The sequence below is a fragment of the Amblyraja radiata genome, chromosome 10 (genome assembly GCF_010909765.2).
Source record: "Amblyraja radiata isolate CabotCenter1 chromosome 10, sAmbRad1.1.pri, whole genome shotgun sequence".
Lineage (NCBI taxonomy): Eukaryota > Metazoa > Chordata > Chondrichthyes > Rajiformes > Rajidae > Amblyraja > Amblyraja radiata.
The window spans coordinates 45,994,776-46,022,736 of NC_045965.1; the positions used below are offsets into that span (position 1 = coordinate 45,994,776).

At 43.8% G+C, this 27,961-nt stretch overlaps 1 protein-coding gene across 1 annotated transcript in view; it reads right to left on the minus strand.

Moving 5' to 3' along the window:
* Positions 1–27,961, minus strand: part of b4galt2 (beta-1,4-galactosyltransferase 2) — a 320,832-nt gene that overhangs the window by 28,240 nt on the left and 264,631 nt on the right. The window contains exon 6 of the mRNA XM_033028726.1: positions 4,974–5,078. Coding sequence (XP_032884617.1) covers positions 4,974–5,078 — 105 coding nt within the window. The remainder of the gene's footprint in view (positions 1–4,973; positions 5,079–27,961) is intronic.

Consider the following 27,961-nt stretch of genomic DNA (forward strand, 5'->3'; position numbering starts at 1 on the left):
TAGCCTGACTGCAAGGCTCAAGATTTTTTTCCACCATTTTGCCCATTGCAGGAGCAGATGGCATGCCAATCCAAGCAATGCATGAGGGCATGTTCCCAGGCACAGAAGATTACTATTTCAACTGTCTGTTAAGCAAGCCTGAGTGAGTTCAGCAGATATAGATAGATGGATATTTGTGTCAACAAATCTGCCAGTGATATTATCTGTGCACATGGATAGAGGTAGCAGTGGCCCTAAGTGTCATCTTACCCTCAGGACCATAGACCAGCCATGTACGGTTCTAGGAACTGTTCAGGGCAGGCAAAGTAATACACAAGCTGTTCTCCTTTTGTTTGCTCGTTCTCCCTTGTCAACTGCACAGATTAAAGCAACAACTACAACTAACTACTCCCTCTACATTCTGGTAAATGGGGCAATCGATATGCAATCTTGCACCATGGCTGTCCAATTTGCAGCCACAATCATAATGCTCTTGGGAGCACTTGGAGAAAGTCTTATTTCCATCAGATGTTCTTTCTTAAGTTTTCTGCACAGTTGATAACGGGTCAATGTGAGATGGGGGCTATTTACAAATACTGTTAACTTAGCATCGTCCTAGCACCAGATTAAATTGAACAAGAAAACACAATCAGGACCAGTTTGAATCCGGAGTAAAGTAGAATGCAAAATTGACCCAAGGTTTTGTCGACACAAGTTAAATCCTTTAACACAGCAGTTCATAAACTTCAGCCCACCACCCCCAATGTCAAGAGATTTATTTTTTCCTTCGTGCCCCTCCCCCATGCTGCATTCTCCATTAAATAGTAAATAAGAGACTTCAATACCATGTAACCCCAGATGGGGGTTGGAGTTGGGTGGATATAGGGGAATGAGTCCGTTGCCAGTTTAAAACTTTAAAAAAAACTTCAAGGAGGAGTTGATGGGGCATGTGCGAGAAGAACAAATGTTGAAGGCGATTGGGGAAATAAGAAGAGGGGGATACCATGGAGCCAGCGTGGATTCAATGAAGTAAGTGGCTTCCCTTTTTACTGCAATCAGTAAGCATTACCAACAAGATCCAGGCACTCACCACTCTATGTAAAATATCTTGCCCTGCACATTTTCTTTTCTCCCCTCACCTTAAAGCTATGCCCTCTAGTCTTTGACATTTCCACCTTGGGAAAAAGGTTCTGACTGTCAGCCCTGTCTATGCCTCTCATAATGTTATTTACATAAGCTGTCTCATTCTTTCCTGATGATATGACTTCTACCTGCTCACGCTGCCTAAAAGGCAAATGTTTTTTTGCCACCTCCCGCCACGTACAAGGTTGTACATGTCTGAATAAGAGGAACCAAATAAGATGTGGGAGGTAGAGTGGCAAAGTGACTGCACTCTGATCTGGAACCCATAGTCATTGGTCTCAACCCATTAGATCAAAACCCATCACAGCAGCAGCTGGTGAAATTAAATCTGCCATAAAAAGCAAGTTTCAGAAATGGTGACGATGAAACTAGTCGGTTGTTGTAAAAATCCATCTGGTTGACTAATTTGCATCAGCCTTGGAGATCTGCCATCCTTGCCCATATTGGCCTGGACATGACTCCATATCCACCAGTGTGATTAAATCTTAATTGGTTCCTCAATACAAGGAAAATATGCTGAGTATCTTGAGTCAGTTCACTTTGGCATATTTAGTTTAGTTTAGAGGCGCAGTGTGGAAACAGGCCCTTTGGCCCACTGAGTCCAGGCCGACCAACAATCTCCTTATATCCTCGGCACTGGGGACAATTTACAGAAGACTAATAACCTTCAAATCTACATGACGTTGGAATGTGGGAGGAAATGAAACACGCAGAGAAGACCCATGTGGTCACAGGTGGGAATGTACAAACTCTGGACAGGTAGCACCCATAGTCAGGATCAAAACCAGGTCTCTGCCGCTGTACGATGGCAATTCTACCGCTGTGTCACCGTGCCGCCACTGTTCCCTTTAAATGTTTGCAATTTTCCCGCTTTATTTATTTTATTGTGCTTAGATATGCAGATCCGAAAAGTATGTCACAGGAGCTTCATTTCTTATAAACACGCGAGTGTCAGTGATAATGGAGCAGAATTAGGTGAAGTTTTCACCCTACAAACAGCTAACAATGGCCTTTATCATCATTACTTTTTTTGCATATCTTTCATTCATTGCTCTTTATCTCTCTAGTTCATTGCCTATATCTCTTGTTTCCTTTATGCCTAACCAATCTGAAGAAGGGTCTTGATCCGAAACGTCATCCATTCCTTCCCTCCAGAGATGCTGCCTGTCCCGCTGAGTAAGTCCAGCATTTTGTGTCTATCTTTAAGCAGAATACACTGTTGTCAGCCTGAGGTGGCTTAGGAGAGCTGCACTTCAATGGCCATCTGAATTCCCATTACAGTGCTCTGCCGCCGTATGGTGGCAATTCTACCGCTAATTTCAGAAAATAGCTTCATGCCTTGATTTACCTTTCCAGATACCCAGAGACCTTTGCCCATACGTGATCTGATTTGATGTTCTGCTCAGTTAACAACGTATTTGTTCCATACACTGCTGCATATTTGGGTTTGACAGAGATTAGAAAAGTTAATTACAATCACTAGTAATGCACTGAAGCTCGCCTGTCAATGCAAGAAGATACAGTGTAAATCACAATCCCCTACAGCACTGACCTAAAAGAGACCACATACATCGATCATTAAATCCTTTGCCGAGAACTCCTAGAGTGAGGGATATGGAAAAAGACAGTCGCACTGTGAAGCTGCTGACAGGCGCACTTTACATCTTGTACAAAAACAGCCAGAATTTGTGTTCAGTGGTGAGCTTCCTGTGTTCGGCATTGCCCCACGAGAAAGGAACACACCTGCCCCAGGCCTAGTCAACTCCATGCTGAGTGGCGGGACCCTACACACCGCTGATCCAAGCGTGGGAGCGTTATGTTCTACTCCAAACCCAATAATCTGTTTTTTAGGAAAAGGTTGCAGAGATCCATCTTTGAACAGGTAGATCAGCCCAAGAGGCCCCGTTACCTTTATAACTGCCGGCCGGCCAGGTTAAGCAGTCTTTGTAGCTTTGCAAGAAATCTGGGGCTGCAACAAACCCAGGCAGTTACAATTTTTATATCCACCTTAGCACATCTTTGGGACAGTACAATGGTGTAGCTAGTGGAGCAGCCATCTCATGACTGCTGTGACAGGGTTTCAATGCTGCTTTCTGATGTTGTGTGTGTGGAGTTCGCACGTTCTCCCATTAACCATGCGAGTTTCATTACAGTGCTGCATTTCCTAAAGATTCTAAATTTCCCCTTGTGCTTCGAGCGGTATAGAACCTGGGTAAACAGATGGAAATGAAATAAAACCTCATCTACTGCATCCGATGTTCCCAATGTGGGCCCCTGTACAATGGTGAGACAAAGTGTAGACACGGTGACCGTTTTGCTAAACACTTATGCTCGGTCAACTTGTTTACCACTTTAATATCCCTTCCCATTCAGACCTTCCTGTCCTAGGCCTCCTCCACTGTAAGAATGAAGCCACACACAAATTGGAGGAACAGCACCTCATATTTCCCTTGACAGCTTACAACCTAACGGTATGCATGTTGAATTTTAAGTAACTTCTACAAACACCTCCCTCCCCTCACCCCGCACTCCTTCCTCCATTAAAGTCCATTAACCAGTGCCATGGTTCATAATGATGTATCATTCATGGGCTCACACCGTCTTTAGCCAACAATCAACATATATGGGAACAATAGACAATAGGTGCAGGGGTAGGCCATTCGGCCCTTCGAGCCAGCACCGCTATTTAATGTGAGCATGGCTGATCATCCCCAATCAGTACCCCATTCCTGCCTTCTCCCCATATCCCCTGACTCTGCTATCTTTAAGAGCCCTATCTAGCTCTCTCTTGAAAGTATCCAGAGAACCGGCCTCCACTGCCCTCTGAGGCAGAGAATTCCACAGACTCACAATTCTCTGTGAGAAAAAGTGTTTCTCCACCTCGGTCATCTGTTGCCGGCGCTGATTTGTCTCCCCCCCCGCCTCTCCCCCCCTCCCCACTCCAATCAGTCTGAAGAAGAGTCCCGACGCAAAACATCACCTATCAATTATCTCCAGAGATACTACCTGACCCACTGAGTTATTCCAGCATTTTGTGTCTATCTTTGAACTGGTGCAAATATGGGGTGAATAAAGTGGGATTAATGTAGCATTAGTTAGATGGGTGCCTGATGGTCAGCATGAATTTGGTGGCCAGAGGACCTGTTTCCATTAAGTGTGACTCTAGGTCAAATGTGTCCAAGAACTGAGGTACCAACGGAAAGATTTTGGTCTCATCGCTACTGGGTTCCCTTATTGCAGAGCATGAGATTCCCCCCCCCCCCCCCCCCCCCCCCTCTCCCCCAACCCCCTCCCTCCCAAATCTCAAGCCAGTTGTTTACATGTCCCTTCAGTTGCACTTGGTGGCTGAGGTTTGTTCCTCCCATGTGTTGACTGCCCCCAACCTGTTCGGTTAGGTGAGCAGGAGCACCCATGAAGACCGACTGTTAAAACAGCTCTGAGGTCAATTAATGTTGGAGCTTCCATTATGTCCATCTGTACTATCTCCACACTGGTTTAAACCTACGGCCATGGTTTGATAGTCTACAAAAAAACTCCGCATGGTCAGTTCTAAGTTAAAAACATTTCAGTAAATATTTTCAGTAAATTATTAAAGAATAGTTTAATAATTTACTGAAGGTTTTATGGACGAGAACAATGATGAGACATATTTTTCTACTCTATGCAAAGCATAGTCTGAAATGTACACATCACACCATCGTCACTCAGAGGGTTTGATGCTAGCTTGGTTTTTCTGCTTCCCGGTCAATCAGAGGCACTGCTAGTTGGAAATGCTCAACATCCATTAGATCAACGGCTCAGTGTTATGGAGTCTTTAGGTAAGTGGGTGTAAATGTCCGTGTCAAACCTACCTCTGGGGGTTGGGTTCATTGTGCTTGTCTCGTTCATGCTTTATCATTCGGTATTTTCCAATCCTGGAGTCTGGTCGGGATACTTTCATACCTTTCAGTGTTATTCTGCAAAATAATGACAAATGTATCAACAACATCACAGGAAAGTTGATGCATCCAGCAATTTAAAAAAAATGCATACAACAAATACACCCAAAGAATACTTAATTTGAGAATCATACTATAATTCAGAGAACTTCCTGGTAAATGACTCAGAATTACTTCAATACGTTGCAGCAGTGACACAAGAAGCATGAACTCTTTGGCGCCAACAGTCAGATCACAGCAATGTCAATGAAATCTGTGGTGTTGTGCTGCAGGCCGGAATTTACTGTCCACAATTTTTATCTCCACTACAGATTTCTAACTAAGGTGGAAGAAAGTACTGCAGATACTAGTAAAATCGAAGGTAGACACAAAATGTTGGCGAAACTCAGCGGGTGAGGCAGATTCTATGGAGAGAAGGAATGGGCGACGTTTCAGGTCGAGACCTTAACATCACCCATTCCTTCTCTCCATAGATGCTGCCTCACCCGCTGAGTTATTCCAGCATTTTGTGTCTACCTTCTAACTTTAAGGTATCACTGATGTTGAGTTACTGCTCATATCTGTCATACAAAATGGCAAGACCCGGCATGATGTAACCAAAGGGGCAAAGGGGCGAGGGGGGGGGAGGAATAAGTCCATGAAATGATGGAAACACACTTCTCCTTGGTTATCAGACTTCTGAAAGGCACTTCCATAAGCTAGGATACTATCCGATTCTCCTTCCTCATTGTGGACATTGGACTTTGTCTCTGGAACTGTTGCGCAATCATGCTGAGAACTATATTCTGCACTCTGCATCTATTATGGATGGAATATCTTTATTGAATAACAACATTGTCAGAGTACAATAATAAACCTAAACCAAGACAGCTGGTAAAGATTAAGCTTTACCAGTTGTTATTGCTGTCAATACAATGAATGTTTCTGAAAGATTAAAATTCCATTAAACAGATTTAAATCAAATTTAAAAATCAAATCCCTTAGTTACATCTGTAATCAATCAAATACAAAAATACTACCTCAAGCTTACCTTTAAATCTCAGTTGTTCCTTATGGTTGAATTAGCTAACTCTTTCTGCACATGTTTAGTAGATAGAAACATAGAAAATAGGTGCAGGAGTAGGCCATTCGGCCCTTCGAGCCTGCACCGCCATTCAATATGATCATGGCTGATCACCCAACTCAGTATCCTGTACCTGCCTTCTCTCCATACCCCCTGATCCCTTTAGCCACAAGGGCCACATCTAACTCCCTCTTAAATATAGCCAATGAACTGGCCTCAACTACCTTCTGTGGCAGAGAATTCCACAGATTCACCACTCTCTGTATAGATAGATTCCTCAGTGCTACTGCAGGGGAACTATATTAAGTTGACATTCCAGCTCACATTGGTGGAGGAGCCATCTTGGGGAACGGCTGCTAATCAGCAGCCGTCCGTTTAAATCACTTTTTTTTTGGAAGTTTTTAGTAATGGCCCATTCTCACGGTGCGACCTGACCCAAGACTTAACAAGAGTTTAACATCTGGGAACCTCCTGCGATAACAGTACGGCATTCGTGGACCACCGAGGACCTCCGTGGCGCTATCGTGTAACTTTGTAAGGTCAGGAGAAAATTCAAACATTTTTGAATTTCTCCAAGAGTGACTTGAGCACTTTTTGGTGAGCGTTGCAACATTGTATGAAGCAGATGCCAGTGCAATACCCGTGCGATATCCGTAATGACTCTTGCGGGTACCGTGGGAACTCCTGCGAGCGGTAAACCCGGAAGCTTGACAGAGGGGACATAAGGTGAGTAATAGGTATTAAAGGGGGTTGCGTTTACAGAGGCCCGGGGAGCCGTTGGTGAGAGGAGGAGTTGCCTGGAGCTGTAAGTATAAAAACAGCGCGGGGCTTGCGTTTACAGAGGCCCGGGGAGCCGTTGGTGAGAGGAGGACTTACCTGGAGCTGTAAGTATAAAAACAGCGCGGGGCTTGCGTTTACAGAGGCCCGGGGAGCCGTTGGTGAGAGGAGGAGTTGCCTGGAGCTGTAAGTATAAAAACAGCGCGGGGCTTGCGTTTACAGAGTCCCCGGGGAGCCGTTGGTGAGAGGAGGAGTTGCCTGGAGCTGTAAGTATAAAAACAGCGCGGGGCTTGCGTTTACAGAGGCCCGGGGAGCCGTTGGTGAGAGGAGGAGTTGCCTGGAGCTGTAAGTATAAAAACAGCGCGGGGCTTGCGTTTACAGAGGCCCGGGGAGCCGTTGGTGAGAGGAGGAGTTGCCTGGAGCTGTAAGTATAAAAACAGCGCGGGGCTTGCGTTTACAGAGGCCCGGGGAGCCGTTGGTGAGAGGAGGAGTTGCCTGGAGCTGTAAGTATAAAAACAGCGCGGGGCTTGCGTTTACAGAGGCCCGGGGAGCCGTTGGTGAGAGGAGGAGTTGCCTGGAGCTGTAAGTATAAAAACAGCGCGGGGCTTGCGTTTACAGAGGCCCGGGGAGCCGTTGGTGAGAGGAGGACTTACCTGGAGCTGTAAGTATAAAAACAGCGCGGGGCTTGCGTTTACAGAGGCCCGGGGAGCCGTTGGTGAGAGGAGGACTTACCTGGAGCTGTAAGTATAAAAACAGCGCGGGGCTTGCGTTTACAGAGGCCCGGGGAGCCGTTGGTGAGAGGAGGATTTACCTGGAGCTGTAAGTATAAAAACAGCGCGGGGCTTGCGTTTACAGAGGCCCGGGGAGCCGTTGGTGAGAGGAGGACTTACCTGGAGCTGTAAGTATAAAAACAGCGCGGGGCTTGCGTTTACAGAGGCCCGGGGAGCCGTTGGTGAGAGGAGGAGTTACCTTGAGCTGTAAGTATAAAAACAGCGCGGGGCTTGCGTTTACAGAGGCCCGGGGAGCCGTTGGTGAGAGGAGGAGTTACCTTGAGCTGTAAGTATAAAAACAGCGCGGGGCTTGCGTTTACAGAGGCCCGGGGAGCCGTTGGTGAGAGGAGGAGTTACCTTGAGCTGTAAGTGTACCCAAATCTGTAACGTTCCATCTCACTTCCAGAGAAGGATTCTGGTGGAAGCCTCTGATTGGTGGAAGTGGATCAGAGGAAGCAGCTGATTGGCTTGTATCCCGGGTAAGGCTTTATTGTATTCGGATAAGGGGGAGAATGAGGGCCAGGGCAGTTTACTGTTCTGGATGTCAGATGTGGGAGGTCATGGAGTCTGAGTGCTCTCCAGACGTCCACATCTGCGCCAGGTGCGTCGAGATGGGGCTCCTAAGGGACCGCGTTAGGAACCTGGAGCAGCAACTCGATGACCTCTGTCTGCTCAGGGAGAGCGAGGAGGTCATAGAAAGGAGTTACAGGGAGGTGGTCACTCCAAGACCACGGGAGACAGAAAACTGGGTCACAGTTAGGAAGGGCAATGGGCAGAGGCAGGGACTGGTGAGTACCCCGGTGGCTGTACACCTTGAAAATAAGTACTCGTGTTTGAGTAAGGGTGGGGGAGACAGCCTACCTGGGGGCAGCGACAGCGGCCGGGCCTCTGGCACAGAGACCGTTCCTGTTGCTCAGAAGGGTAAGGAAAACAAGAGGAGGGCAATTGTAATAGGGGACTCTATAGTCAGGGGGTCGGATAGGCGATTCTGTGGACGCAGACAGGAGTCCCGGATGGTAGTTTGCCTCCCTGGTGCTAGGGTCAGGGATGTGTCTGAACGTGTTCAAGAAATCCTGAAATGGGAGGGAGAGGAGCCTGAGGTTGTGGTGCATATAGGTACCAACGACATAGGTAAAAAAAGAGAAGAGGTCCTGAAAGAAGAATTTAGGGAGTTAGGTAGAGAGTTAAGGAGAAGGACTGGAAAGGTAACAATCTCAGGATTACTGCCTGTGCCACGCGACAGTGAGAGTAGGAATGGAGCGAGGTGGAGGATAAATGCGTGGATGAGAGACTGGTGCAGTGGGTATGGATTCAAGTTTCTGGATCATTGGGACCTCTTTTGGGGAAGGTGCGACCTGTACAGAAAGGACGGGTTGCACTTGAACTCAAGGGGGACCAATATCCTGGCGGGGAGATTTGCAAAGGCTACTGGGGAGACTTTAAACTAGTATGGTTGGGGGGAGGGACTCAAATTGGGAAAGCTAGCAGTCAGTGTGTGAAGCAGGGGGCAGAGAATGGTAGCACTCTGACCCAAAATGTAGGGGAGAGAGAAGAAAAAGAAAATAATCAGAGAATAAGAGAGGGTGGGTTTCTTAAATGTGTATATTTTAATGCTAGGAGCATTGTAAGAAAAGTGGATGAACTTAGAGCCTGGATTGACACCTGGAAGTATGATGTTGTGGCGATCAGTGAAACATGGTTGCAGGAGGGCTGTGATTGGAAACTAAATATTCCAGGATTTCATTGCTTCAGGTGTGATAGAATTGGAGGGGCAAGAGGTGGAGGTGTTGCATTGCTTATCAGGGAAGATATTACAGCAGTGCTTTGGCAGGATAGATTAGAGGGCTCGTCTAGGGAGGCTATTTGGGTGGAACTGAGAAATGGGAAAGGGGTAGCAACACTTATAGGGGTGTATTATAGACCACCAAATGGGGAGCGAGAATTGGAAGAGCAAATATGTAAGGAGATTGCAGATATTAGTAGTAAGCACAAGGTAGTGATTGTGGGAGATTTCAATTTTCCACACATAGACTGGGAAACACATTCTGTAAATGGGCTGGATGGGTTGGAGTTTGTAAAATGTGTGCAGGATAGTTTTTTGCAACAATACATAGAAGTACCTACTAGAGAAGGGGCGGTACTGGACCTCCTGTTAGGAAATGAGATGGGTCAGGTGGCAGAGGTATGCGTTGGGGAACAGTTCGGGTCCAGTGATCACAATACCATTAGTTTCAATATAATTATGGAGAGGGACAAAACTGGACCTAGGGTTGAGATTTTTGATTGGAGAAAGGCTAACTTTGAGGAGATGCGAAAGGATTTAAAAGGAGTAAATTGGGACAGTTTGTTTTATGGGAAAGATGTGGAAGAGAAATGGAGTACATTTAAAGGTGAAATTTTAAGAGTACAGAATCTTTATGTCCCTGTTCGGTTGAAAGGAAATCGTAAAAATTGTAAAGAGCCATGGTTTTCAAGGGAAATTGGACACTTGGTTCGGAAAAAGAGGGAGACCTACAATAGTTATAGGCAGCATGGAGTAAATGAGGTGCTTGAGGAGTATAAAGAATGTAAAAAGAATCTTAAGAAAGAAATTAGAAAAGCTAAAAGAAGATATGAGGTTGCTTTGGCAAGTAAGGTAAAAGTAAATCCGAAGGGTTTCTACCGCTATATTAATAGCAAAAGGATAACGAGGGATAAAATTGGTCCATTAGAGAGTCAGAGTGGCCAACTATCTGCAGAGCCAAAAGAGATGGGGAAGATATTGAACAGTTTCTTTTCTTCGGTATTCACCAAGGAGAAGGATATTGAATTATGTGAGGTAAGGGAAACAAGTAGAGTAGCTATGGAAACTATGAGGATCAAAGAAGAGGAAGTACTGACACTTTTGAGAAATATAAAAGTGGATAAGTCTCCAGGTCCGGACAGGATATTCCCTAGGACATTGAGGGAAGTTAGTGTAGAAATAGCAGGGGCTATGGCAGAAATATTTCAAATGTCATTAGAAACGGGAATAGTGGATTGGCGTACTGCGCATGTTGTTCCATTGTTTAAAAAGGGGTCTAAGAGTAAACCTAGCAATTATAGACCTGTTAGTTTGACGTCAGTGGTGGGCAAATTAATGGAAAGAATACTTAGAGATAATAATATATATAAGCATCTGGATAAACAGGGTCTGATTAGGAACAGTCAACATGGATTTGTGCCTGGAAGGTCATGTTTAACTAATCTTCTTGAATTTTTTGAAGATGTTACTCGGGAAATTGATGAGGGTAAAGCAGTGGATGTTGTGTATATGGACTTCAGTAAGGCCTTTGACAAGGTTCCTCATGGAAGGTTGGTTAAGAAGGTTCAATGGTTGGGTATTAATGGTGGAGTAGCAAGATGGATTCAACAGTGGCTGAATGGGAGATGCCAGAGAGTAATGGTGGATGGTTGTTTGTCAGGTTGGAGGCCAGTGACGAGTGGGGTGCCACAGGGATCTGTGTTGGGTCCACTGTTGTTTGTCATGTACATCAATGATCTGGACGATGGCGTGGTAAATTGGATGAGTAAGTATGCAGATGATACTAAGATAGGTGGGGTTGCGGGTAATGAAGTAGAGTTTCAAAGTCTACAGAGAGATTTATGCCAGTTGGAAGAGTGGGCTGAAAGATGGCAGATGGAGTTTAATGCTGATAAGTGTGAGGTGCTACATCTTGGCAGGACAAATCAAAATAGGACGTACATGGTAAATGGTAGGGAATTGAAGAATGTAGGTGAACAGAGGGATCTGGGAATAACTGTGCACAGTTCCCTGAAAGTGGAATCTCATGTAGATAGGGTGGTAAAGAAAGCTTTTGGTGTGCTGGCCTTTATAAATCAGAGCATTGAGTATAGAAGTTGGGATGTAATGTTAAAATTGTACAAGGCATTGGTGAGGCCAATTCTGGAGTATGGTGTACAATTTTGGTCGCCTAATTATAGGAAGGATGTCAAAAAATAGAGAGAGTACAGAGGAGATTTACTAGAATGTTGCCTGGGTTTCAGCAACTAAGTTACAGAGAAAGGTTGAACAAGTTAGGGCTTTATTCTTTGGAGCGCAGAAGGTTAAGGGGGGACTTGATAGAGGTTTTTAAAATGATGAGAGGGATAGACAGAGTTGACGTGGAAAAGCTTTTCCCACTGAGAGTAGGGAAGATTCAAACAAGGGGACATGACTTGAGAATTAAGGGACTGAAGTTTAGGGGTAACATGAGGGGGAACTTCTTTACTCAGAGAGTGGTAGCTGTGTGGAATGAGCTTCCAGTGAAGGTGGTGGAGGCAGGTTCGTTTTTATCATTTAAAAATAAATTGGATAGTTATATGGATGGGAAAGGAATGGAGGGTTATGGTCTGAGCGCAGGTATATGGGACTAGGGGAGATTATGTGTTCGGCACGGACTAGAAGGGTCGAGATGGCCTGTTTCCGTGCTGTAATTGTTATATGGTTATATGGTAAAGGGGGCTTGGGGTGTGGAGGAAGGGAAGGGTGGGGGGGGGGGGGGGGGGGTGCGCGGGGTGATTACAATGCTCTCTGGGGTGCGGGAAGAAGGGTCTCGAAAAGCAACTCGCCGCTTTGCTCTTAAGACAAATTGCTTCGATTTGAATCTCCCCGCAGTACAAGGAAGTAGAGGCAAGGTTGCGCCGTGTGTTGGAAGGAACTGCAGATGCTGCTTTAACCCGAAGATAGACACACAAAAAACTGGAGCACTTCATCGGGTCAAGCAGCATCTCTGGAGAGAATGAATAGGTGACGTTTCGGCTCGAGAGTTTCGGGTCTGAAGAAGGGTCTCCCAATCCGAAACGTCACCTGCTCAAGTCACTCTTGGAGAAATTAAAAAATGTTTGAATTTTCTCCCGACCTTACAAAGTTACACGATAGCGCCACGGAGGTCCTCGGTGGTCCACGAATGCTGTACTGTTATCGCAGGAGGTTCCCAGGTGTCAAACTCTTGTTAGGTCTTGGGTCAGGTCGCACCGTGAGAAAGCCCTTTTAGTCCTGTGCTTCGTCCGTTGGAGAAATGGACTTTTTAATGTGGGGGGTAGGGGGTAATTATACTTCTAGGTCCCTACCTGGTCGCTGAGGCAGCTTTTTCTCCAGGCTGCCCTGTCGACCCGTCCTCGTGGCCTACCAGCGGGCGTGGAGCGCCGTTTCCTGGCGGGGACCGCCCAGCACCTCGGCTTCGGTGGCAGCACAGCGCTGGAGCGCTATCGTGGAGCGGAGCGGGCGATGCCTTGCCTGGATCGCCGCGCTGGATCGACGCGCTGGAGCTCCGGTGAGCTGTGACCGCCGAGATCAACACCTCCGGGCTGCGGGTCTGCGGAGCGGAGCGGGCGGCGCCGACTCTAACATCGGGAGCCTGGGAGCTCCAACCCGGCGCGGCCTTGTCGGCTCCGGAAGCCGCGGTCCCCAGCTAGGAAGCGGCCGTTCCAGGTGGCCCAGCCGCTGAGAGGACTCTCCCGACGCCGGGGCAACACCACCCGGCCAGAACAGCCAGGAACATCGGGCCTCCGTAGAGGCAATAGCGGTGGCCTCAATAGGCCTGACTTTGGGTGAACTGGGGATGGGGACTGGACATTGTGCCTTCCCCCACAGTGGTAACCACTGTGGGGGGATGATTTTTTCCTGTGTGTAAGTTAATATGTTAGTCTGTGTCCAAGATGGCTGTCGGAAGGGAGAGTGGACGCTGGCGCGCTTTAGCTGCCGCCGCTCTCTCTTTCACATTGTGTTTTTTGATTTTTTGTCTTTGGAGCGATTTCTGTCTTTAATTTGTGTATTGGTGATGTCCTTATTATTTATTTTACTCCAACTATATGTTTTTTCTCTTCTGTTAATTTTCTGTAAGGTGTCCTTGAGACTTTGAAAGGCGCCCGAAAATAAAATGTATTATTATTATTATTATTATTGGTGGGTAGCAGGTGAATTACTAGGAAACTGAGTCAACAGTTCTGCTTTGTCATGGTTTGCCTGGGAGCTCCAAACTTGCTGCCTGTCCCAGGGTCAACTTGGCATCAAACTGGCAACATTTCCCCGCAAGTTCCATTCCAATGTATGTTCAAACCATAAACCATCTCATACATAGCAGAACTATTGAAACCATTTCATATATAGGACCATAATCTCTGGATTCAGATGATAGTTATAATTGAATGAACAATGAATCTCTTGAGTTACATCTCAATACCTCTTAATACTTATTACGCTTCAATACTACACCGGAGAGAGAATATATAGGGAGATTCAGAGAGGGGAGCAATAAGACATCAACGGTATTGGGGGTGGAAACAAGGCAAACTGAAGTTCCTTGAGAGGGAGAGGAGCATGATAGGTGAGCTAAAAGGTTTATATTGTAAAGAGAATCTGTACAAGCATACAGCAATTTCTTGTAAGATTAAGCATTTTTTAACATTAACATTTGTCTAAGTTGTTTAATGCTTTGAATCAGTTCCAGTAGTATATTCCTCTTCTATATGAAGCCATGCAAAATGCAAGGTTAAAGGACATCCATTTCATCTAAGACCCGTGTCCTCATTTTATTTTAAAATCATTCTCAACCTCTTGTAGCACTCTTTCTTAGGATACTTCCCTGCTTTCACAAAGTCCAGCTCCATCATCCTATCAAAGCTCCCTGCAAAAGGTAAATTACTCCATTGCTTCATTCACTTGACTATATTTTCATCTAGTTTATTTGTTCCTATGAAACTGGGCCTCTCCTCATCTGGAAATATTGGTGATCTTTCTCTATTGCAAATACTTCAGCTCCCAATACTTCTACAGCTGTTGATCTCTGATTTTAAAACGTTAAGAACTCCTCTCTGACTTTATTTCTGGGCCTCTATGAACACAGTCTCATGCTATTTCTCCTCAAAACGAGATGTCTTGTCTTTCCGCACTAAAAATAAAAGTTTTTGTTACACCTGCCTTCAGCGTCTTAAATGACACATTCATGTCACACCTATGAATAGTCCAGATGTGATCTAGTTGTAAATGCAAAGGTTCAGTATAATCTGATGAGAGTTGAATTCTCTTGACTGAGGGCCATCTGTTTTGCTTTTCTAATTGCTGTCACATCCATTGACTATGTTGACTGAATCAATACAAAGACACGCCACTTTCATAATGAAAGCAAAGAGCAAGCCTTAATTGCTGAACTCATTCAGCGTGTTTTCCTGTGAAATAAATACAGGTAAAGATGCGTGGCTTCTGTTAAATGACACAAAGAATGTCACCCTCTATTGCATCTTTAGGCAAAAATATCATGTTGTGGCTTTTACCCCTTTAAAGTGATCAGTGTACACAGTATTTTCATAAAAAATTGAAAACATGCAATGTGTAAATATACTTCATGAAATAACTCCTGTTCATTGAATTCATTGCAGATGTGTGATGGGTTCTGTACAAACTGGGCAAAATATCGAGCAGGATCGTAGAGAGAGTTAGATTTAGCTCTTGGGGCTAAGGGAATCAAGGGATATGGAGAAAAAGCCGGAACGGGGTACTGATTTTGGATGATCAGACATGATCAAATTGAATGGCGGTGCTGGCTCGAAGGGTCGAATGGCCTACTCCTGCACCTATTTTCTATGTTTCTATAAAAGCTGGAAGTTAAATGCCAGCACATCTGTGCTCCCACTCCACACATAATTCAGGGGAAGAGCATAAAAGTGCAAAGCTGAGGATCAGGAAACGCAATGCTTGACCCTCTGCTTTATGCCGAGAGTGGCTTAAGTAATGGTGCCAACCCATTCGCTGGAGTGAAAAGCTTGTGCAAGCAAGTGGTTTGCACTTTTTGATTATTTTCATTAACTACTTTAACGTTAAAAAGTTTCCATCCCTTGGAAGTCTAAGTAAATGTATTTTGGGCATTTGTGAAATTATATACATTTGTTTTAACGGTTTTAAAATGTCTCCAACCAGCTGAGAGCTTAAGGAGTCATAGAGTGATACAGTGTGGAAACATGCCCTTCGGCCCAACTTGTCCACACCGATCAACATGTCCCAGCTACACTAGTCCAACCTGCCTGTGCTTGGCCCATATCTCTCCAAACCTGTCCTATCCATGTACCTGTCTAACTGTTTCTTGAACATTGGGATAGTGTTTAAAGGCCTTTGGCAATCAAGCTGTTAAAAGGTCAACCGTGCGATCCAAGGTTAGAGCCTCAGGTAGAGCTGGTTATCTCCCAATGACAATTCCCCCTTGTAGAACACCAGGCCTCGAGGTTGAGCTGCCCCAGGGCTAGGAAAGTGGAGCCTCAAGAAAGAGTAGGTGGTGGAGGGCGTGCCATTGCACATGGTACGTTGCATCCACTTGTGACTTTATGCCTAGTGCCTGATCACACATCTGGCAAAACAAGTCCACATGCAATTCACATTGCCACTTATTTTGCTCCTAAGCCTGCACAGGTCAGGAGTACTCCAGATGGAGTGTACTCTCGTCTCACCAAAACTGAAAATAAATCAATGAATGCAGAGGGCAGAATCTTCTTGAGAAGTGGATCAATAGCTGGCTTGCTGCCCGTACGGTGTCTTTCACTCTCTGTAAGTACGTGTATGACATCTAATCCCATCCAGCATGAAATATCAGGTGGGGAAGTGGTGGTTGTGGTTATGGAGTTAGACAGTGCATGCAAAACCATTTTTTTTTTAGTCATTTTTTGTATGTTGCCTTTGCCAGCATGACCAGCATTTACTGCCCATCCCTCATACCCTTCAAGAAGGTTAGGGGCAGCTGCTGCTGTCCTCTTGAGAAGGTATTTCCAAGACTGCTGCTGGCTTTGGATTTCAGGGAAAGAAGAAAAGGCAATGTTTTCCAAGTCAGGATGGTATGTGACTTGGAGCTAACCTGTAAAAGTTCCCTTACATTGGCGAGCTTCATCCACTTTGGAGAGAGCGGTTGTGACTTTTTGAGGTGCTGACAGAGCAGACAAGGAATATCTGTAGTGCATTTTGTAGAACACACTGCAGCCGCATTGAGAGTACCAAAGGATGCTTGGATAAAGTGGATGTGGAGTTTTCCACCAGTGGGAGAATCTAGGACTAGAGATCATAGCCTCAGACTTAAAGGACGTTCTTTTAGGAAGGAGATGAGGAGCAATTTCTTTAGTCAGAGGGGTGGTGAATCTGTGAAATTCTTTGCCACTGGAGACCAAGTCAGGAGAGATAGATCAGAGGGTAGTGAATCTGTGGAATTCTTTGCCACAGATGGCTGTGGAGGCTAAGTCAGTGGATATATTTAAGCCAAAGATAGATCGATTTTTGATTAGTACGAGTGTCAGAGGTTATGGGGAGAAGGTTGGAGAATGGGGTTAGTAGGGAGAGATAGATGAGCCATGATTGAATGGCGGAGTAGGCTTAATGGGCCGAATGGCCTAATTCTGCTCCTATCACTTATGATCTTAAAGGAGTGTTAATCAAGCAGACTTTCATCCTTGATAATGTCGAGCATCTTGAGAGTTGTTGGAGATGCACACATGCAAACAAGTGAAGAATACTCCATCAGGAATACTCTGGCTTGTGCCTTGCAGATATTGAAAAGGTTCTGGGATGTCAGGAGCTGAGAAACCTGTCGTAGAATACCCAAGATTGGCGTTGAATGCCCAGGGTGGCTGGTAAGATGCTGTCCTGCCAGAGATGGTCATTACTTGTCATTTGCATAACATTCATCCTTTTTGCTGCTTCACAGCCCAACTCTGAATATTGCCCAGTACAACCTGAATGTAAATTGGTTTATATCCTGTAAAAGCTCCCAGGCTTCTTGCTTAACTGTCCTTTAAGGAGCAGAGTTCCAAAGATTCAGTACTCACAGGGAAAAAAATCACCTTATCTGCCTTAAATGGAAAACCCCATTAAAAAGTGACCAGTTTCTGATTCCTCTGCAAGAGGAAACATCTTCTCTAAATCCACATTATCCCAATGGCTGAGAGATCAGCCATGATCGATGGCGGAGTAGACTTGATGGGCCAATTGGCCTAATTCTGCTCCTATTACATGAATATATTGTCAAGACCTCTCATGATCTAATAGGTTTCAATCCTTTCACACACTTATAAACTCCAGCATATCTAAACCCAGCTGTCCAACCTTTTCTAATAAAACAAGCTGACAATTCCAAGGATCAGCCTAGTAAACATTCACTGAGCTGCTTCAAATGCATTAACATATGTGGTCACATCAATGCCTTATATCATTGAAACACATCCTTCCAACCTTCATTTCCCTTCGCAATTAGCGATAGCATTGTTAATTTGCCTAATTACTTGCAGCACAGGCACATGCAGACCCCTCTGCATCTCAGAGCTCGGCACCTTTTCATCATTTAGATCGCGTACTTTTATTTCTTGTCAAAATGGACAATTTTACACTTTCTCCTTTTTTTCAGTCTGGGGAAGGTGTGAAGAGATATGTGGCATCCACCAGTTGGCACCACCATCTCTAAGAATCAAAGCAAAAAACATCTGCAAATGCCTTTTACTAAGGTGTTGGGCCAAAAACATCATTCGGCCCAGCACTTCTACCCTTTAGCCCTGCCCGTGTATTCTGGGATCTAAAAGCCATTCTTAATATATAGCTGGCTTTTTTTAATGTAAACATTGACCGAATTGTAAATCATATGTCTCACAAAAATAGCTGGACACTGCAACGTTACAACATCCCACACTCAGCTGACAACTCACTCACAAAGGATATGGGACTTGGAATTCTTGAACATCAGATTTTCATCCATGGATTAACAATGTAGTCATCCATGATGCCGAGGCAGCAAAATACTCAAATATTAATCGCAGACGCTGATGCTGTTTTTAAACTCATACAATAAGGATCAGAGCTAATTTTGAGAGAAATTCAACACGGTACAATTTTTATTAAAATTATGTGCATGAAGGAACTGCAGATGCTGGTTTACACCGAAGATAGACACAAAATGCTGGAGTAACACAGCGGGACTGGCAGCATCTCTGGAGAGAAGGAATAGGTGATGTTTCGGGTCGAGACTCTTCTTCAGACTGATGACGCCCTTTAAAGTTACAAAATCCAACACTTATCTGATATTTTATTCACAGAGAACATGGGAACGATAATTCTTTAACATTCGATCTTTATCCATGGATTAACCATGAAACCATTCATGCTGTTAAAATAGTAAAAATATCAAAAGGCAATCACTGCTACTAGTGCTGTGTTTAAACTCATGCAAAAGTGATTAAAGCACAGGTAGAGAGGAATCCAACTTTGCTTTGGTGACCGGATAGTCAACTTAGGTGTACTGCAACAATAATAAAGACATTTCCTGAAATTAAATTAATAAATGGTAAAAATATTTTTTATAAACAGTTTCCCTGAATTTTCTTTGTTAGTGGTACAATGTCAATCCTCTAAATTATCTTCTGATTTGTCATACGTACAATTTTTTTTCCAGAGCTGTCGAGAACCTTGTTCCTACTACAGAAAATGTTGACTTTTAAAGGAACCCAGCTGGTTTAATATTAGCATTCTTACCTCCATCAAGGAAGTTGTGGGTCCAGGTTCCATTCCAAAAACATGAGCAAAAAGTCTAGACCAACACTCATGTGCATTCTATGAGTCTAGAGATTTAGATATGCTAACTTTTCAACAAAACACTGAACCAGAGTCCCATCTGTTTTTGCAGGTAGATACATAAATATTTCAACTGTGTTTTTGGAGAAGCAGTAAAATTCACGCAGCATACTAGCCATTGTTTACCTCACTTGGCATCTCTCGAAAGCAGCACTCAGTTAACAACCTTTCTTTACCTCTTTGCTGCTAATGGGACCTTGCTCTGAAATTTTGCAGTGTTGTTTTATGTATTATAAAAGCAATTGGCTATTAGGCTCTTTGGGACATCCTGACCATGACATAAATGCAAGCACTGTTACTACTATTGGACTTGATCTTTTTCAATTTAGTGCGTGTACACTGCTTTATAGAGTGACAAGATGAACACATTAGATCATTAAGATAGATTTCTGTTGAATGCCTCTCGGATAAAGTCCCAAGAGTTCTGTGCGTAAATGCAGCATGTTCAATACAATTTTAATGGAATAAACAGGATGAGGAAAGTTCCATGGTAAAGGGCAAGTGCCAGAAATGAGATTAGCTGTAATCAAATTTTAAGGATACCCTTTTTGGTTTAAGCATAAACTTCCGGGTACAAAAAAAAGATTCACAGCAATTCTTTTAATGGTGTTAAAAGTGAAAATTTCCTTTCAAAGGAGGAACTGATTGATATACTGGTGGCAACACAGCTACCACCCCAATCCCTCTTTGAAATAGGTAATCATGGGAGCATATTGGTTTTGAAGGCCACATTAATGCAGCAGGGGTACTCATTGGAAACTAAATTGTATGAACATTGCTGGGCACATTTCATTTAATGAGGCCAGTATGCATCATAATCGTACAATATTAGAACTTTAATGGTTTTTATTTGTGGTATCAGGACTCAAAATTATTTGCATTCGTCAACATTCCCTATTTTTAGCATCAATATGAAATTCACCCTGAACAATTTTATTACCAGAAAACTCCTTGCATTATCTGCAGTTTCATATTTCATTTTGACACTCAACAGTGCCTGGCCTCTTCATCTCTGGCCTTTATCCAAACATCTACTTATCAAAACACGCCTTACCCGTATCCACCTCTCGTCTGTCAGGATAGACACAAAGTACAGGAGTAACTCAGCAGGTCATGCAGCATCTCTGGAGAAAAAGGATGGGTGACGTTTCGGGTCGGAACCCTCCTACAGACTGAAGAAGGGTTGAAGAAGAAGACCCGCTGAGTTACTCTAACCTACTTTCTTTCTTTGGTATATGCCAGCATCTGCAGTTCCTTCCTATACATCTCATTTGTGAGGCTTTGTTCTGCCCCCACCTCTCTTCCCCCTTTCTCCCCCCCCCCCCCCCTTCCACCACAATCAGCCGGTTTCAGATCCAGACCTGAAACATCATCTACCCATGTTCTCCAGAGATGCTGCCTGACCCACTGATTTACTCCAGAACTTTGTGTCCTTGTTTTGTTGCAAACCTGCATTTACAGTCTGTGTGTCTCCATGTGCACTTTTATATTGAATTGTGAACAATGCTGTAGCAGTTTGAAAGGTACTTGTTTACTTCCAGCAATCTGCATTATAATAACATTTGGTTTAATTTGAATCATCCAAGAATGAAAATGGAATCAGAGTGTCAGGAATAATTGCTTTGTTCAGGTTCAAATACTGTATGCTCAGCTCTCAAGGGTGGATGGGGAAAACAAGCCAAGTAAAATTAAACAAATTGTTTGAATCTATCATCTGCGGCATACCATATGATTTCCCCTGTTCACTGGAATGGCAAAGGTTCAATGATCTCTGTCAGTAATACCAAGATCATTCAACAGCACCTTCGAAACTGGTGATGTGGGAACAAAATCAGATCCCAGGTTGATTCTGATCAGTCAGACTTCCCTACACTAAATTATCACAAAGCAATTAGAGACTCTGGTTCAGGAGCAGTAGATATGTTTTCGATGTTTAGATTGCCTTACTACTAGGACTACTGTTTTCAGCTCATGAATACAAAAACCTAGCAAAGAAATAAAAATCTGCTATCTTAAAGGAGATGTGCAAGGCAAGTTTTATGTTTGGACACGCAAAATGGTGGGTACCAGGAACATGCTGCCAAGGGAGGTGGTAGAAGCATTTAGAGACGCACATGAATAGACAAGGAATAGAAGGATACCTACCATGTGCAGGCAGATGGGATTAGTTAGATTTGTATCATGGTTGGGTCAGACATGCAGGGCCAAAGTGCCATTTACAGTGCTGTACTGTTCTATGTTTAAGATGCTTAGGAAGAGCACAGAAAATATCTCCTCTTCAGTATGGCCAAGTGATACCTGCCAACTAACAGCTTCAACTAATGAATGCACTGACATATGAGCGACATCCATACATGGAGACATTACAGAAATTGCTGTGAAGGTGAAACAAATTCTTCAGGCATTCGTGCTGCTTTCGTATTATCTTGGTGGGCAAAATGGGTAAAAATATAACTTTGTTATAGTTTTATTCAAAAATAAACTCATCAGGTCAAGCAACATCTGTGGAGCCTGAAAGAGCTAATAGTCAAATCTAATAGTCAAATCTAAAATTGAGTCGTTCTTCTACAAAAGCATGGACTAGTAGAACAAAAGAATGGCTCGGTGCCAAGTCTGAATGACTTTGTAAATTATATGGAACACAATATGGAGGACAGGTTGTCTTTTCCATAAAGACATTAAGATGGCAGCCTGCAATAATAACATGTGCTTCATTCAAGGGCATAAAGAAGCCAAGATTGAATAAAAAAGCTGACGCTCCAGAGATAAGTAATAACTTGTTATTGGATGAGCTTGATTTGGACCCAGCTTTCCTATATTGTGAAAGGCTACAGAATCTTTCAGTCATGCCATATTCAGACTTGGTAGGAGTGTTTTACTGATAAGAAAAATGTATAATTGTGCTAACTCCTCTTTGTTCTGTGAATGGGAGCCTGAGAAGCACTGAGCAACATTTGTGCTCATTGTAGATCTTTGCCACTCCCGTCTGAAGAATCAATGAAAGATTGGTATGGTCTACCTTTATCGTTTGTTGCTATCTGCTTTTTAAGAATCAAATTTTGACAGAGCCAACAGATTGGTCAATGGTTGGGTCGAGAGTGTGTGGCGGGAAGATCTCCAATGTATACAAGTGAAAGGGAGGGATGAGGGAGAGGTTGGTAGATGATAGTTGGAAAGAGGTGGGGAGGGGGACAAGGCTTAGGCAGATGGAACCAGGTAAGGGAGGGTAGAGACAGATGCTGAGGAGTGATAGGTGGAACCATTGAGTGAGGGATGATGCACAGATGGAACTGAGGAGGGGAGGGACAGGAGGGGGGGGACTGTGGAGAGGTATATTGATGATGGACATTTGGAGAGGGAGGAGGTAACAAATCTACTTCTCCATATTTCCAACGCTCAATACTGTTTCATCACTCCCCTCTTCCCTTAATCCATCTGCTCATGATCACACCTCATCTGTTTTCACCAGTCAATTATCACCCTCATCCTCACGGTATGGTGAATGGGGTGGGGAATTGAAGTGACGGACAGCAGGAAGCTCAGGGTCAAGTTGTCTCAGGGAGAGAGGTGTTGCACCAATGAACCAGGATTATTACTGTGCAATAAGAGGCTGCTGAGTAATGGGTCGCAGTTGGGATTTGACTATTGGTTTAGTGACTGCAAATGCTGCTCTGGTGCAGGTTCAGTGGCTGATGTCCAAGCTTGAGACAGTGATAGTCTCCAGGGGATGGTGGTGGGCTGGTGCACTGCATGTAAAATCCAGCAGAACACCCATGTCCCTGGACCAGGGTTCATAAGGTTATAAGAAATAGTAGAATTAGGCCATTCGGCCCATCGTCTACTCTGCCGTTCAATCATGGCTAATCTATCTGTCTGAACCCCATTTTCTTGCCTTCCAGCCATAACCTCTGACACCTGTACTAATCAAAAATCTATCTATCTGTCTCTATCCACTCTTAAAAATATCCACTGACTTCTGTGGCTCCTTCTCCTGCATTGGTATAAAGCTCTAACGCGGCACTGTAGTCAAGTGGGAGGTATAGGCCAGCTCACAATGCGCTGACGTTGAGCTCCTTCAAGATGCGTAATGTGAATCAATTTCTTAGGATCTTCCCTGCAGTTTTGGCAAAATAGCACATAAATGTGAGGAAAGGTAAGAATGTAAGAAGCCTCCTCCGAACAGCGATGTCAAAAACAACATGACATGGGTATCCAGTAAGGGGGAGTGGGGTCGGGGGGGGGAGAGGGGATTGTTGTGAGGAAGACATTTTTCATCCACAGTCATTGGAATCATGATTTCACTGCCTGAGTGACTGGTGGAATTGGATACTCTCAACATTCAAGATTCCAGACACGCACTTGAAATGCCAAGGCATAGAAGGCAAGGCAATGGACTGATTACTGGGATTATTGCGCATGGGTAATCAGCAGAGTCCTGATATGCCAAGGATCATGAGCATGACACCCATCTCTAATGGGTCAGATTGGTTTTGCATTAGATAGTCAGCAAAGACACGATGTGCTGAAAGACCTGTGTCAGTGCTGCATGACTTTACAAAATTCTAATCTTGGAGGAACAGTGATAACCTACACTGAAGTAACAGTTCCCTGGGATGTTTGTGGCTGTAATAATGCTGATTACTGTATGTTTGTCAGCAGTGTGGCAGGGAATTCATTCTCCAGCAAAATCTGCAGAGTTAGATTCGTGGCTCAAAAGGTAATTTTGTTCCATATGCATTCCCTCCTCATAGAGCGGAGGATGTTAGTGAATTCATTGAGGTTATGGTATGCAATACTAATGTGACCCATCAGAGGTGGGAGCATTGCTCGTGTCTTGGTGTGTCGTGATGCAGCGGCATAGCAATGGGATAGGATATTATGCTAAGCATTCAGTTCTCCACCGGGATGCTGAAAATCAGTCAGAGCCACTTCCAGGTTGTGCTAGTAAACATCTTAGCAGATGGTTCAAGATAGCAGAGGTGGGTAGACACCTGAGACTGAGCTGTCAGACCCAGACATGGTTGAAACAGGCTGAGGTTCACTTCGATGAGTCCCAGGCTCAACTCGAGCAGATGGGTAGGAGAAACATCCAAGAGTAGCTTGGTTTAAAAAATAACATGAGTGAAAGTAAACGCCAAAGGAAAAGAAAACAGGTAAAACAAAGTCAATAAAAGAAGAATTGCTGTAAGTGACAAAAGACAAAATAAGCAAATCTATGGCAATGCTTGAAAGGAAATTAAGATGTTTGGATGAATAGGAAAAACTCAAAGGACTTGGGATAATGATAAAGTTTGCTTAAGGGCCTACCCCACTTGGGCGTCATTAGTGCATCACACAGATGGCGCGCGAAGATTTTGTACATCCCAAAATCCTGGGACGCCGCGCTTGACCGCGCGTCACTGCCTACGTCACCACGCACCATGCGGGCATCACGTGCGCGTCACGACACGCGCATCACGCGTCGTGACGCGTAAATGATGTTGTATAAATGACGTGCAAATGATGCCCAAGTGGGACAGGCCCTTTACTTTAAAACAGACAACACACAATGAGTTAGGTAAACCAACTCAAGCTTTACTAATCATCAGCCAGCGAGAGTGGCAGGGATACAGAGTCAAGTATGCAACAGACACTTGACTCTCTAGAGCCACCACTCTAATGAACAAAGACATACAGGATCTTTTATAGTGTTTTGGAAACGTGGTCACATGCTTATACAGAGTTGCAGCACTGACATTCAACACAATACTCAAATCAATCAGGCTGAACCCATTCAAAGCATACTTGGCACAATACGATACACTTGTCATACTGTGGTTAAATCAATCACAAACTTTAGTTACAAAACCCCTGAACAACAAGAACTTAGTCAAAAGCCCAACATTTACAGTTCCTTCTTAAACAATATAAGGATCCTTATCATAGAAACATAGAAACATAGACAATAGGTGCAGGAGGAGGCCATTCGGCCCTTTGAGCCAGCACCGCCATTCATTGTGATCATGGCTGATAGTCCCCAATCAATAACCCGTGCCTGTCTTCTCGCCATATCACTTGATTCCACTAGCCCCATGAGCTCTGTCTAACTCTCTCTTAAATCCATCCAGTGATTTGGCCTCCACTGCCCTTTGCGGCAGGGAATTCCACAAATTCACAACTCTCTGGGTGAAAAACCTCAGTCTTAAATGGCCTCCCCTTTAGTCTAAGACTGTGGCCCCTGGTTCTGGACTCGCGTGGTATCAGTAACACCACCGAAGATTTCTGTTCATAGAATACCCGAGTCCACAGGAAACACATCCTCTCCCAATATTGTTAATTGTCTTTTCCTTGGGCATAACAGGATGCACAATCAGAAAAGCTTGGAATGTAGGCCTCTGGCTTCCTGATCCCCGTAGTTCCTCTAATATGGTACAGAATTACAAAACCTCAGCTTATTCGGGACCCAAAAAGTCAAGCTAATCTTTTACTTAATAAAATATTTTACACTACTATTCCTTACATAACCAGGTTATTCTCAATAAAATAAGGGAGTGAAATTCAAAAGGTCTTTTAAAAAGCAGACACAACTATAGTACAATGAACCAAATTACCTCCCACTGTTCAGTTCTATGAAGATAAGGCTAGCAGAGTAGAAGTAAAGACTTAAATATATCATATAATATTGTTTATAAATATCTGTTCAGTGCCGTATCATTATTCCGGTACTAGGGACTCCTTGATATCTCAGTGGCATTACTGTAGTAATACAAAAGATTTTGCAATCGCAGTCTGTGACTGGATATCCATATAAAACATGGCTTACCCTTGCAAAGAAACATTCTCAAGGTTAAGCATATAAAAACATATTATTCTCCAAGCACATTTATTGGAATTATGATTCAAATTCTCCAGTGCAAGCATTTTTAGGTTGTGCATCCTAAAGATGATCAAGGGTGAACAGATGTAATGGGTAATAAATCAGGTAACGCTTGTAATTTATCTTCTACCTCGCAGGATACAAATTTACAATCTGCCGGGGAGGTTCCTAGTTGACAGCTTTTGATGCTTCGACTGTGACAAAACTGAACAGTTTCTATCTATCAGGCTGAGTCGACATCTGCTTTTCCCTGCTGATTGGGTTTCTTGTGAACTGCCTTAGAAAATCGGCATCGTGCAGTGAACCGGGGATAGTTTTAGACATGACTGACCATCATTGCGGACAGTCTGCCCCTTCTGCCTCCACATCCCGATGTTTGCAAGCCACAGGGTTAATAAATTGCTTTATTTTTCTAATTAAATAAATAATGGAGAAGTCATCCAGACTTTAATTTCTACTGGAAAAAAAGACATAAGTGCTGGAGTGAATTAGCTGGTCAGGCAACATCGTTGGAAAACATGGATAGGTGACGCTTCAGGTTGGGACCCTTCTTCAGACTGATTGTAGTGGGTGGGGGTGGTGGTGGAGGAGGAAGAAAGCTGGAAGAGAGGAGAGGTAGGGCTAAGCTTGGCGTGGGTTGGACAAAGGGTCAGTGATGAAAAGACAGAAGGAGCGACACAAAAGCACTGAAGAGTTGTGAATTGTGAAGTGAGAGGAAGGAATATATGTGGAAAAGGAGGGGGAGGGGCTGAAAACTGGGTGTGGACCAATGCGTGGTACAGGGAGCGGAACTGTGGAGAAGTGGGGGGGGGGGGGGGGGGTGGCGGGGTTTGAAGTCACCCAAAATAAATGTTACCATGCACGTTCATTCAAAAATCAATCTCTGTTCGCCATTCACTAAACTGTTGTGCATTTCCATTATTTTTTTAATGAAGAAAGAGTCAAATTTGTAATAGCTATATCATTGATAGTTGATCAGGTTTCTGAGACATTTTTTTTTAGAATGCTGAAAAACATGGCAATTTGGACAAACCCAAAGAACACATGTACACGCACATTCCCCAAAATCAATGCCCAGTCCCCAATACCTTCCGCAAAATAGTCTCACTTGTACCCAAAAAAATACTTTTCATGAGAAATCTAAATCTCTGTACAGGGGTACAGCAGATCAACAGCAGGCTGTAGCAGGAGCTATTGTGGGTTATTCAGTGAAATAACAGGGTTTGCCTTTTCTTGCCTGCAATAGTGTGCGCACATCCCATATTTGGTTTTCTCAATAATCAGAATAAGGCTGCATTTCTGGCAATTTTTCATACCTGCCAACATCTATCAGGGACTGTGCAGAATTCAGTGAAAAAAGACACTCTCAAGACCTGAATCTATCCTCATTTATCTTGATCACGAGCATCGAGCACTTTGAATTATACTGTAATATGAAATCATTTCTCAGTTTATTCTTTTTAGGTTTCATTTTTTGTGCAATAATTATTTTCCATCCCCAGGCCATCCTAACGGTTATCTTTTATTCAAAGTTATCTTTTTGCCTTGTCCTGATTTTTGCAACTGTCAGCAATTCGTGTTTAATAAAAGCATTTCTATTCAGCTTCACTTCGATATTTTAACAACTGACAGACTTTCAGACTTTGGAATAATATTCTCAGCCTGCCAATCTTCTATCTTCTCTGGAAATCACAACCCAGCTTTTAAATTCTCAAGCTCTCTATTTATACGATGCTACAAAGACTGATTAATAATAATCAGCTAAGTAATTCACCGTTGAAATCTTACTGTCGGCTTGCATCACTGCCTGTTGGAGAAAAC